The sequence below is a fragment of the Heterodontus francisci genome, chromosome 5 (genome assembly GCF_036365525.1).
Source record: "Heterodontus francisci isolate sHetFra1 chromosome 5, sHetFra1.hap1, whole genome shotgun sequence".
Classification (NCBI taxonomy): domain Eukaryota; kingdom Metazoa; phylum Chordata; class Chondrichthyes; order Heterodontiformes; family Heterodontidae; genus Heterodontus; species Heterodontus francisci.
The window spans coordinates 17,895,279-17,909,731 of NC_090375.1; the positions used below are offsets into that span (position 1 = coordinate 17,895,279).

General features: G+C 44.2%; 1 protein-coding gene across 11 annotated transcripts in view; it reads left to right on the forward strand.

Moving 5' to 3' along the window:
• Positions 1–14,453, forward strand: part of LOC137369760 (intermembrane lipid transfer protein VPS13B-like) — a 1,379,747-nt gene that overhangs the window by 273,255 nt on the left and 1,092,039 nt on the right. For all 11 annotated transcript variants that reach the window (XM_068031175.1, XM_068031176.1, XM_068031177.1 and 8 more), the window contains exon 12: positions 2,892–2,979. In XM_068031175.1, coding sequence (XP_067887276.1) covers positions 2,892–2,979 — 88 coding nt within the window. The remainder of the gene's footprint in view (positions 1–2,891; positions 2,980–14,453) is intronic.

Sequence of the window (14,453 nt, forward strand, 5' to 3'; positions counted from 1 at the left end):
CAAGAAGGAGTTACATATAGCTTGTGGGTTAAAGGATCAAAGGATATGGAGGGGAAACGGGAACAGGTTACTGAGTTGGATGATCAGCCATGATCGTAATGAATGGCGGAGCAGGCTCGAAGGGCCGAATGGCCTACTCCTCCTATTTTCTATGTTTCTATATGTTCTTAAAGTGTAAGTTGATTCATTATATTGTATTCTGTAGCTAGGTTGACTTGAACGTTCTGCACAGCAAGTACATGAAGCTTTTGAAAAATGCAAATATCCCCAACCTTTCAAACACGGTTTGAAGTTGAGCTGAGCAACAGCAGTCTGCACCCCAAAGTGTACTGTTGAAAGGGTGTGCATTTTGCCTTGGAGTACTGTGTGGTATGTACAAGAGAGAGGACGAGGAGAGAATGACTTTTTCTCAAAAGTATTTCTCATGAATATGAACTAGCTGGAAAAACCTTTTTTTAAGGATTCTGCAAGCATAATTTTGCTGACCAGAACACACACAAACCATAAAAGGTATTGTTCATATTTGGGGAAAGCATTTGCACGTTTAAGTGGATATTTTTGAGTAAATTTGAAGATAATCGAATTTTTTTTTTGAATTCTTGAATATATATATCAGAAAAATGTCATGCTTCAACAAACTATTACTGTTATTAACGTTTCAAGCTACATTTGAAAACAAATTTAGAACAAAGAAAAGTACAGCACAGGAACAGGCCATTCGGCCCTCCAAGCCTGTGCCGGTCTTGATGCCTGTCTAAACCAAAACCTTCTGCACTTTTGGGGACCGTATCCCTCTATTCCCATCCTATTCATGTATTTGTCAAGATGCCTCTTAAACGTCGCTATTGTACCTGCTTGCACCACCTCCCCCGGCAGCAAGTTCCAGGCACTCACCACCCTCTGTGTCCAGAACTTGCCTCGCACATCCCCTCTAAACTTTGCCCCTCGCACCTTAAACCTATGTCCCCTAGTAACTGACTCTTGCACCCTGGGAAAAAACTTCTGACTATCCACTCTGTCCATGCCACTCATAACTTTGTAAACCTCTATCATGTCACCCCTCCACCTCCGCCGTTCCAGTGAAAACAATCCGAGTTTATCCAACCTCTCCTCATAGCTAATGCCCTCCAGACCAGGCAACATCCTGGTAAACCTCTTCTGTACCCTCTCCAAAGCCTCCACGTCTTTCTGGTAGTGTGGCGACCAGAATTGCACGCAATATTCTCAGCATGACTTGCCAATTTTTATACTCTGTGCCCCGACCGATGAAGGCAAGCATGCCGTATGCCTTCTTGACTACCTTATCCACCTGCGTTGCCACTTTCAGTGACCTGTGGACCTGTACGCCCAGATCTCTCTGCCTGTCAATACTCTTAAGGGTTCTGCCATTTACTGTATACTTCCCACCTGGATTAGATCTTCCAAAATGCATTACCTCGAATTTGTCCGGATTAAACTCCATCTGCCATTTCTCCGCCCAAGTCTCCAACCGATCTATATCCTGCTGTATCCTCTGACAATCCTCATCACTATCCGCAACTCCACCAAACTTTGTGTCGTCTGCAAACTTACTAATCAGACCAGCTACATTTCCTCCAAATCATTTATATATACTACAAACAGCAAAGGAACCAGCACTGATCCCTGCGGAACACCACTTGTCACAGCCCTCCATTCATAAAAGCACCCTTCCATTGCTACTCTCTGTCTTCTATGACCAAGCCAGGTCTGTATCCATCTTGCCAGCTCACCTCTGATCCCGTGTGACTTCACCAGTCTGACATGAGGGACCTTGTCAAAGGCTTTATTGAAGTCCACATAGACAACATCCACTGCCCTTCCTTGACCAATCATCTTCGTCACTTCCTCAAAAACTCGATCAAGTTAGTGAGACACGACCACCCCTTCACAAAACCATGCTGCCTCTCGCTAATAAGTCCATTTGTTTCCAAATGGGAGTAAATCCTGTCCCGAAGAATCCTCTCTAATAATTTCCCTACCACTGACTTAAGGCTCACCGGCCTATAATTTCTTGGATTATCCTTGCTACCCTTCTTAAACAAAGGAACAACATTGGCGATTCTCCAGTCCTCTGGGACCTCACCTGTAGCCAATGAAGATACAAAGATTTCTGTCAAGGCCCCAGCAATTTCTTCCCTTGCCTCCCACAGTATTCTGGGGTAGATCCCATGAGGCCCTGGGGACTTATCTACCTTAATGCTTTGCAAGACGCCCAACACCACCTCCTTTTTGATAATGACATGACCCAGATTATCTACACTCCCTTCCCTAGACTCATCATCCACCAAGTCCTACACTTTGGTGAATACTGATGCTAAGTACTCATTTAGTACCTCGCCCATTTCCTCTGGCTCTACACATAGATTCCCTCCTCTGTCCTTGAGTGGGCCGACCCTTTCCCTGGTTACCCTCTTGCTCTTTATATATGTATAAAAAGCCTTGGGATTCTCCATAATCCTGTTTGCCAATGACTTTTCATGACCCCTCTTAGCCCTCCTGACTCCTTGCTTAACTTCCTTCCTACTGTCTTTATATTCCTCAAGGGCTTCGTCTCTTCCCAGCCTTCTAGCCCTTACGAATGCTTCCTTTTTCTTTTTGACTTTGTGTGACTTTATTGACCATATAAGTAACTGAAATTAGATATTAACTGGTGAAATGGTGACTCAAATTGTATAGCTCTCTTGTGCAAAACCTGTATTTGTCACATTACCTGAATAGGAGAATGCTTTAGATAACCTTTGTTCTCTTTCCCTGATAAGCCTTTGTGTAAAAGGCTAGGCAAATACAACTAGGTATTCACATATAGTGTTGTAATCTCAGAATTCCATCATTTTGGAACTTAAGTTTTATTTGTCTTTCTTTGTTGGCAGGAGACATACACAGAGATAGCTGGTGTGCAGCGCTTTGGGGCCTTTTACATGGATTACCTGTATACAATGGAGTGCAGTAGTGGCAAAGGTATTGCTTTATTTCCTCTTTCATGTTTGCTTCTCTCCCCTTGAACTACACAAACAAATGTTTCTTCATAGCCATCTGGTCCTTGACCTGTTGCCCTTTCTTTTACCTCAATCTGACCAGGATAGTCTGATGAGTTTATATCTTCAAAATATATGTCCAGGATAAGCATTATGGAACCATTGAATATGCATTAAATTGCAAAACTGAGAAGTGGACTTTTGGTCTGCTCACATAGTCAGTGCTTTCTATAATACTAACATATGAATTAGGAGCAGGATTAGGCCACTCGGCCCCTCGAGCCTGCTCCGCCATTGAGTAAGTTCATGGCTGAACTGATTTCTCCATGTTACCCCTACCCCCGATAACCTTTCACTCCCTTGTTTATTAATGTTTTGGTGTTATGTATTCTCTTTAACTGCAATGTATTAGAAAATGGCTGTTTCTACAGATACAGTAAAGCATGCTTCTGCAGATAAACCAGATTGTTCTGAGTGTTTCATAAGAATTTGTCCTTTTCCTGTCCTCCCAAAGTTTATTACATTAATTGAAGAGTGTTTATTTAGTCGTTCCAAGCACAGTTTTATGATAGAAATATTGAAAGAAAATAACTTGAGTTTGTTCTCTTTGTATTATATATAATGGTAAATTTCAGTAAACAACATCACCTTGTATTTATATAGCGCCTTTAACGTAATGTGTGTTTCACAGGACTGTTATAAAACAAATGATAATACCGAGCCACATAAGGAGATATTAGGCTGAATTTTACAGCTCGCCACCCATCTTCAAAAACCACGGCGCACACACGAGATGGATGCCGCTGAGCTGCCGTGATATTTAGCGCAGTGGCTTGTTTACATGGAGGGGGCGACACGCCCAGCCCCGATGGCGTAGAGGGGGCGGGTGCTTCATCCCTGGCAATGGCATCCAGCGCCACCAGATGTTTTAAATGTTAAATGTTTAAAGTTACCTTACCTAAAAAAAACATTTAAAGGGAGAGGTTTGTTAAGAGTTTCAATCTCTTCTCCCAACCGCCTTTCCCTCCACCCCTCTTCCCTCCTCCACCCCCCCCCCCACCAATGACTGTACACTTTACACACTTTATTGATCGGCCTTCCCCCCCCACCCCACACACCTGCAAAAAAAAAATTTCTTCCGATCCCGTCCTTTTCCCCCCGAACTTTATTCAATTTAACCCCTTCCCACCATCCCCTCCATAAATGGCAAGAGTTTACCCCGCTCCCCCCCGCCCTGAAAACTTAACTCCTCCCCACTCCCCACCAGTGTATCGCCTCAAATGTCCGAATGGAGATCCGAAGGCCCTGGAGTTCTGACAACTGGCCGGAATATGATCCATCACCATGAGCTAAGTATTCATTAATTTAAATAAATTAACATATTTTAATCAGGTTTTGATCGCCGAGTGACGGGGGCCACCACGAGGCCTTGTCGCCGCCAGTAATATGGGGCGGGACCTTCCCAACGTTGAGGCCCATGACTGGTCTCTCCCGGAGGTATTTTCCGGATCTTCCCCCGCCCCCCATGACCCCCGACGTCGAGGGGCTGGTAAAATCCAGGCCATTGGATCAGATGACCAGAAGCTTAGTTAGAGAGGTAGCTTTTAAGGAGTATCTGAAAGGAGGAAAGAAAGGTAAAGAGGCAGAGATGTGTAGAGTGGGAATTCCAGAGCTGTAGGGCCTCAGCAACTGAAGGCATGGCTGCCAGTGGTGGAATGATTAAAATCGGGGATGCTCAAGAGGCCAGAATCAGATGAGAGCAGATATTGTGGAGGGTTGTAGGGTTGGATGAGATTATAGGGATAAGGAGGGGCAAGGCTGTGGCGAATTGTAAAATCAAAACGTTGCTTGACCTGGAGAACACCTGGGGTGATAGATGTGATTTTTTTTTTTTTTAATTCATTCATGGGATGTGGGCGTCGCTGGCTAGGCCAGCATTTATTGCCCATCACTAATTGCCCTTGAGAAGGTGGTGGTGAGTTGCCTTTTTGAACTGCTGCAGTCCATGTGAGGTAGGTACACCCACAGTGCTGTTAGGAAAGGAGTTCCAGGATTTTGACCCAGTGACAGTGAAGGAACGGTGATATAGTTCCAAGTCAGGATGGTGTGTGACTTGGATGGGAACTTGCAGGTGGTGGTGTTCCCATGCATTTGCTACCCTTATCCTTCTAGTTGGTAGAGATCGCGGGTTTGGGAGGTGCTGACTAAGGAGCCTTGGTGACTTAAGACAAGGGCATCAGAATTTTGGATGACCACAAGTTTACAGAGGGTAGAGTGTGGAAGACCAGCCAAGAGTGCGTTGGAATAGTCAAATCTATAGATGATAAAGGCACGAATGGGAGTTTCAGCAGCAAATGAGCTGAGGCAGGGGTGAAGTTGGGCGATGTTATAGAGGTGGAAATAGGCTGTCTTAGTGATGGCTCGAATTGAAGATGTGTAAAAGAAACCCGACCCCAGTCCGAATGCCGGAGCTGGAAGCCCAAGATGATCCGGTCCGAACCCGACATGTGTCATCGGTTCCCGTCGGGGTTGGGTCGGGTATCCGGCCTTTACATCAGTACATGGGTAAAGGCCTGCTACCCGACCCGACCCCAACAGGTCCCGACGACATATGTCAGGTTCAGGTCGGGTCGGACTTCCGGGTCCGGCATTCGGGCTCAGTTGGGTTTCCTTTGCAGCCCTTTAGCTCGAATATATGGTCGGAAACTCATCTGTGGGTTAAATATGACACCAAGGTTGTGAATAGATTGGTTTAGTCTCATCCTGTTGTCAGGGAGCAGGTTGGAGTTGGTAGCTAGGGAACAGAGTTTGGAGCGGGAACTGAAGACAACGCCTTCAGTCTTTCCAGTATTTAATTGGAGGAAATTTCTGCTCATCCAGTACTGGATGTCGGATAAGCAATCTGGTAGTGGAGGAGTTGAGAGATGGTGGTGAAGTAGAGCTGAGAGTCATCGGTGTACCTACGAAAATTAACACTGTGCTTTCGAATAATGTTGCCGAAAGGCAGCATGTAGATGCTAGGGCGGCGCAGTGGTTAGCACCGCAGCCTCACAGCTCCAGCGACCCGGGCTCAATTCTGGGTACTGCCTGTGTGGAGTTTGCAAGCTCTCCCTGTGTCTGCGTGGGTTTCCTCTGGGTGCTCCGGTTTCCTCCCACATGCCAAAGACTTGCAGGTTGATAGGTTAATTGGCCATTAAAAATGGCCCTTAGTATAGGTAGGTGGTAGGAAAGTACGGAAAGTCCTCATCAGAGAACTCCTCTTTGCTGACGATGCTGCTTTAACATCTCACACTGAAGAATGCCTGCAGAGTCTCATCGACAGGTTTGCGTCTGCCTGCAATGAATTTGGCCTAACCATCAGCCTCAAGAAAACGAACATCATGGGGCAAGATGTCAGAAATGCTCCATCCATCAATATTGGCGACCACGCTCTGGAAGTGGTTCAAGAGTTCACCTACCTAGGCTCAACTATCACCAGTAACCTGTCTCTAGATGCAGAAATCAACAAGCGCATGGGTAAGGCTTCCACTGCTATGTCCAGACTGGCCAAGAGAGTGTGGGAAAATGGCGCACTGACACGGAACACAAAAGTCCGAGTGTATCAGGCCTGTGTCCTCAGTACCTTGCTCTACGGCAGCGAGGCCTGGACAACGTATGCCAGCCAAGAGCGACGTCTCAATTCATTCCATCTTCGCTGCCTTCGGAGAATACTTGGCATCAGGTGGCAGGACTATATCTCCAACACAGAAGTCCTTGAAGCGGCCAACACCCCCAGCTTATACACACTACTGAGTCAGCGGCGCTTGAGATGGCTTGGCCATGTGAGCCGCATGGAAGATGGCAGGATCCCCAAAGACACATTGTACAGCGAGCTCGCCACTGGTATCAGACCCACCGGCCGTCCATGTCTCCGTTATAAAGACGTCTGCAAACGCGACATGAAATCGTGTGACATTGATCACAAGTCGTGGGAGTCAGTTGCCAGCATTCGCCAGAGCTGGCGGGCAGCCATAAAGACAGGGCTAAATTGTGGCGAGTCGAAGAGACTTAGTAGTTGGCAGGAAAAAAGACAGAGGCGCAAGGGGAGAGCCAACTGTGCAACAGCCCCAACAAACAAATTTCTCTGCAGCACCTGTGGAAGAGCCTGTCACTCCAGAATTGGCCTTTATAGCCACTCCAGGCGCTGCTTCACAAACCACTGACCACCTCCAGGCGCGTATCCATTGTCTCTCGAGATAAGGAGGCCCAAAAGGGAAACATAGAGACAGGTGGGGATATGGTAGGAATATGGGATTAGTGTAGGATTAGTATAAATGGGTGGTTGATGGTCGGCACAGACTCGGTGGGCCGAAGGGCCTGTTTCAGTGCTGAATCTCTAAACCAGATGTGAAATAGGAGGGGGCCAAGAAGCGATCCTTGGGGGACACCCGAGGTAACGGTGTGGGAACAGGGACAGAAGCCATTGCAAGTGATACTGTAGCTGCAGGTCACTAGTCACTAGGTGTGACTGGCTAGCCAAAAGATTACACAGCCTGTAATTAGATCAGTTGTACTTGCATCTGAAATATCTTGCTTTTTTGCTGAGACCATGTTCTGTTGTGTTTTTTCTGTTCTCAGTAAATTGGAAACCTGTCATAATTACACTAGACCCACTGGGAAATGGATGTCAGTTGAATTTGGCACTATTCCAGAAATTGTGTAGGCATGATTGACCCCTTCTCAAGGACAATTAGGGATGGGCAATAAATACTGGCTTAGCCAGTAATGCCCGTATCCTATGAATAAATTTAAAAAAAAGATAATTTTAGAGCGATTCTGTCACAAATTTCACTACAAATAAAGCAGCATACTTGCTTGTCAAATATAAATCTTTCGGTTATAGTAACATAAATTCAGCAAACCCAGGTCAATGTCTTTACATGTGCTCATAAAATTGGACTGCTTTTAAACATGAAAGGAGAGGAACCTGTTTCTCTATCCAGACTTTCTCCCCTGAAGTTGTCAACGTGCTAAGTGTGGTTCAGTGGATACTTGACAGTCTTCTGGTATCTTGCCTAATATCCTGCCTGCAAAGTTGAGCTTATTTCGGGAAGGTTAGCAGGTTGTATATTGTAGCTGAGTGTCATCCTATTCTCACCAGTGCTACACATGTACATTCTTTTCAGTAGGGGATTGCTTTTTAGCAGTGAGGTTTAGTTTAGTTTTTAGTTTAGTTTAGAGATTCAGCACTGAAACAGGCCCTTCGGCCCACCGAGTCTGTGCCGACCATCAACCACCCATATTATACTAATCCTACACTAATCCCATATTCCTACCACATCCCCACCTATCTCTGTATTTCCCTACCACCTACCTATACTAGGGGCAATTTATTTTGGCCAATTTATCTACCAACCTGCAAGTCTTTTGGTTTGTGGGAGGAAACCGGAGCACCCGGAGGAAACCCACGCAGACACAGGGAGAACTTGCAAACTCCACACGGGCAGTACCCAAAATTGAACCCGGGTCGCTGGAGCCGTGAGGCTGCGGTGCTAACCACTGCGCCACTGTGCCGCCCACTGAGAACACCCTCAAAATATAATATCCTCACACTGAGAACATCCTCAAAATATAATATCCTCACACTGAGAACATCCTCAAAATATAATATCCTCACATTGAGAATACCCTCAAAATATAATATCCTCACACTGAGAACACCCTCAAAATATAATATCCTCACACTGAGAACACCCTCAAAATATAATATCCTCACATTGAGTACACCCTCAAAATCTCATATCCTCACATTGAGAACACCCTCAAAATCTCATATCCTCACATTGAGAACACCCTCAAAATCTCATATCCTCACATTGAGAACACCCTCAAAATCTCATATCCTCACACTGAGAACACCCTCAAAATATAATATCCTCGCATTGAGAACACCCTCAAAATATAATATCCTCGCATTGAGAACACCCTCAAAATATAATATCCTCACACTGAGAACACCCTCAAAATATAATATCCTCACACTGAGAACACCCTCAAAATATAATATCCTCACACTGAGAACATCCTCAAAATATAATATCCTCACACTGAGAACATCCTCAAAATATAATATCCTCACATTGAGAACACCCTCAAAATATAATATCCTCACACTGAGAACACCCTCAAAATATAATATCCTCACATTGAGAATACCCTCAAAATATAATATCCTCACATTGAGAACACCCTCAAAATATAATATCCTCACACTGAGAACATCCTCAGAATATAATATCCTCACACTGTGAACACCCTCAGAATATAATATCCTCACATTGAGAACACCCTCAAAATCTCATATCCTCACATTGAGAATACCCTCAAAATATAATATCCTCACATTGAGAACGCCCTCAAAATATAATATCCTCACACTGAGAACATCCTCAAAATATAATATCCTCACATTGAGAACACCCTCAAAATATAATATCCTCACATTGAGAACACCCTCAAAATGTAATATCCTCACATTGAGAACACCCTCAAAATATAATATCCTCAGAGAACACCCTCAAAATATAATATCCTCACATTGAGAATACCCTCAAAATATAATATCCTCACATTGAGAACACCCTCAAAATATAATATCCTCACATTGAGAACACCCTCAAAATATAATATCCTCACACTGAGAACATCCTCAGAATATAATATCCTCGCACTGAGAACATCCTCAAAATATAATATCCTCACACTGAGAACACCTTCAAAATATATTATCCTCACACTGAGAACACCCTCAAAATATAATATCCTCACATTGAGAACACCCTCAAAATCTCATATCCTCACACTGAGAACACCCTCAAAATCTCATATCCTCACACTGAGAACACCCTCAAAATCTCATATCCTCACACTGAGAACACCCTCAAAATCTCATATCCTCACACTGAGAACACCCTCAAAATATAATATCCTCGCATTGAGAACACCCTCAAAATCTCATATCCTCACACTGAGAACACCCTCAAAATATAATATCCTCGCATTGAGAACACCCTCAAAATATATCCTCGCACTGAGAACACCCTCAAAATATAATATCCTCACATTGAGAACACCCTCAAAATATAATATCCTCACATTGAGAACACCTTCAAAATATAATATCCTCACATTGAGAACACCTTCAAAATATAATATCCTCGCATTGAGAACACCCTCAAAATCTCATATCCTCACACTGAGAACACCCTCAAAATATAATATCCTCACACTGAGAACACCCTCAAAATATAATATCCTCACACTGAGAACACCCTCAAAATCTCATATCCTCACAGAGAACACCCTCAAAATATAATATCCTCACACTGAGAACACCCTCAAAATCTCATATCCTCACACTGAGAACACCCTCAAAATATAATATCCTCGCATTGAGAACACCCTCAAAATCTCATATCCTCACAGTGAGAACACCCTCAAAATATAATATCCTCGCATTGAGAACACCCTCAAAATATATCCTCACACTGAGAACACCCTCAAAATATAATATCCTCACATTGAGAACACCCTCAAAATATAATATTCTCGCATTGAGTACACCCTCAAAATCTCAGATCCTCGCATTGAGAACACCCTCAAAATATAATATCCTCACACTGAGAACATCCTCAAAATATAATATCCTCGTATTGAGAACATCCTCAAAATATAATATTCTCGCATTGAGTACACCCTCAAAATCTCATATCCTCGCATTGAGAACACCCTCAAAATATAATATCCTCACACTGAGAACACCCTCAAAATATAATATCCTCACACTGAGAACACCCTCAAAATATAATATCCTCACATTGAGAACACCCTCAAAATATAATATCCTCACATTGAGAACACCCTCAGAATATAATATCCTCACATTGAGAACACCCTCAAAATATAATATCCTCACATTGAGAACACCCTCAAAATGTAATATCCTCACACTGAGAACACCTTCAAAATATAATATCCTCACACTGAGAACACCCTCAAAATATAATATCCTTGCTTTGAGAACACCCTCAAAATATAATATCCTCGCATTGAGAACACCCTCAAAATATAATATCCTCGCATTGAGAACATCCTCAAAATATAATATCCTCACACTGAGAACATCCTCAAAATATAATATCCTCGCATTGAGAACATCCTCAAAATATAATTTCCTCACACTGAGAACACCCTGTATGATGATGGTCCCAATAGATTTTGTTTTCTTTCCCCCACCCTGCTGCTTACTGTAGCTTGAGGACTCTAATACACTAGATATGTTTTGTTGAAAGCATGGGGAAAACTCTTCGCTGGTTGGAGTCATACCTAGCACAAAGGAAGATGGTTGTGGTTGCTGCAGGCCAATCATCTCAGTCCCAGGACATCACTGCAGGAGTTCCTCAGGGTAGTGTCCTAGGCCCAACCATCTTCAGCATCTTCATCAATGACCTCCCTTCTATCATAAGGTCAGAAGTAGGAATGTTCGCTGATGATTGTGCAGTGTTCAGCATCATTCGCGACTCCTCGACATCACCTTCCAAACCTGCAACATCTACCACCTAGAAGGACAAGGGCAGCAGATGCATGGGAACAGTTCTCCTCCAAGCCGCACACCATCCTGACTTGGAACAATATCATCGTTCCTGCATTGTCGCTGGGTCAAAATCCTGGAACTCCCTTCCTGACAGCACTCAAGGACTGCAGCGGTTCAAGAAGGCAGCTCACCACCACCTTCTCAAGGGCACTTAGGGATGGACAATAAATGCTGGCCTAGCCAGTAATGCCCACATCCCATGAACCAATAAAAAAAAAAGCACAGACCAGGGATCAAACTGGGACTTTGCTGGTGTCAGTACCTCAGTACTTAACAATGTGGTGTGTTAACAAATCTTCAGAACACAACAATATCTGTGCTGCGGATAGTGGGTTGCTTCGGCCATACTAACCCACACTTCACTAAAATGACATGCCAATTTTGTGGGGTTCAGTGCTTTTGAATAATTAGTATTGGTTCTGAGCATAGTTTCGGCTTTGTTGGCAGCTACTGGGTGAGGATTATTCAAAATCCGACTAGCAGTTCAAAAAAAGCAATGTATACACTTAAAGGTAACTGGCTCTATATAGGGACATATATTGGGCTAGATTTTATGGGCCCCCTAAGGCCAGGTCAGAGGCGGGGGCCCCATAGATTTATGACGTGTGGTGGACCTGTCACTGTGGGATTGGCTGATGACAGCCTTCCTGCCTAGAGGCCAGTTGAGGTCCTTAATGACCACTTAAGGGCCTCTTCCCACTGCCGCTGGGATCTAACCAAGATCTGCCACGCGGGGAGGGTGCCTTATAAAATGAGTCACCCTCCCTGCGGGCCTGGGGGTTGGGTCACTTCTTTGTAGGCAACCTGTAGCCCACAGAGGCAACCAGCTGGCAAAACCTCCACCTCCATGGACCCCCCTCTCCCTCTGGACAAACCCACCCTGTCGCTAGTGGTGGCGCTGCTGATATTGCTGAGCTGCCGGCCCTGTGATTGGCCGGCAGCTTTTGGAGGAGGGATCCCCGATTTTAAAGGGATTGGGGATCCCGCATGGGACACTTAGGCAGAAAAAGAATGGAGGACTTCTCTGGTGGGTTGGGGCGGGGCTTACGAAAAGGTCGAGGCAGGCTTTCCACCGCCTTTTTGGCTCAGTGTCTGGAGCCCTGCCGCCTCCACAAAATCTCGCCCATTGTGTCCACCTCATAAAACTTTAAAATGACCAGCCATTGGAACCCCCGAAGGAATTCTCATATGGAGCACTCTGGCTGCTACTGTAGAAATAGAAGCTGTGAGCAAAGTGAAAGTATTACAGCGCAAAATCAGATTTAAATCGCAACATAATGTAAAAATACAAAAATAAAAATGTGATGCTTCCCTTTAAGAGGTTATCCACACGTTGCTGCGCCTGTTTCAAATGTCGGCAAGGAGACAGTGATAAAGCTGCGAACTCCAGTGAGGAATCACACTGCAATAGAATTTGAAGCCTCAAGGAGGATTGTGCTGGCTGTTCGCGCAACCTGAAAAATTCCAGTCTTTTCTTCCTCTGCAAAATATGGTCCACTCTGAATTGGGCATGCTGAATTTGTGCGACTGATTTTGCCGCATGCTTTTGCAAAGAAGCTTCACGTCCCCATTGGGACCATCAGATGATGTGTCAAACACGATGGACAGGACAAGATCCCCTGGCCCATCCAGCATGTCCCACACAATTGCAGTTCCTTGTGCAATCGCAATTTATAGACTCCGCACTCCACCCAAAACCTGATGATAAGCTGGACGAGGCGAGAAACCAAATTAAAAAAAACAGTGCATTATAGAGTGAGAACGAGGCCCTTCAGCCCATCGAGTCCATGCTGGCTCTCCACAGAGCTATGCAGTCACTCCCACTCCCCGGCTTGATCCTTGTGGCCCTGCAAGTTTGTTTCTCTCAGGTGACCATCCAACTCCCTATTGAAGTCATTGCTCGTTTCCTAAATTATGGGAAGCAAAATGTGGGAAATTCCTTTCCTACCCCCTTAGGTGATCGAGATTCGTCCCGGAGATCGTTCTAACCCTGATAATACTGTGCAGTACCTACTTCTTGTATGAGGTAATCACTGCCTCAGTCAGAACGGATCCAGCTGTCCCTTGAAGGAATTCAGCAAATTGGTGTCCACTGCACAAACAGGCAGCCTTTTCCAGAGGTCTATTCTCTTTTAGGGATGTAAACAAAGCAGCTGCATGAAGATAATGCAGCTTTTAAATCTGATATTAAATATATTTTTTGCCAGTTTTTTTTGTTGCTGGCAGAATCTCTAAGATCTTTCTATCTTTTGGATGAGACATTCAACCTAGCTCCCATCTGCCCTCCCAGGTGGATGTAAAAGATCCCATGCCACTATTTTGAAGAAGAGCAGGGGAGTTCTCCCCGCTGCCCTGGCCAATATTTATCCCTCAATCGGCATCACAAAACCAGGTTATCTGGTCATTATCACATTGTTGTTAGTGGGAGCTTGCTGTGTGCAAGTTAACTGCCATGTTTCCTACATTACAACAGTGACTTCACTTCAAAAATACTTCATTAGCGGTAAAGTGCCTTGGGACGTCCAGTGGTTGTGAAAGGCGCTATATAAGTGCAGGTTTTTCTTTATTTTTGTAGCAGTTTTAAGTTATTTTAGCTTTTGAAACTTCATGCTTCCATATGGACAAATTGCAGGGTTTTCATAGCAAAAAGTTTACTTTTACTAAATCCTCGAATGAATAGACATACTTTTGTTGTAACCATTCAACATGAGCTATTATTTTAATTATACAGGAATTTGTCCCAATTTCTTGACCAATATTATGATGTAGTGTGATACTGTTTCTGGAAAATGTATTAGGAGCATTGCTTAAAGTCCTTCACTTTT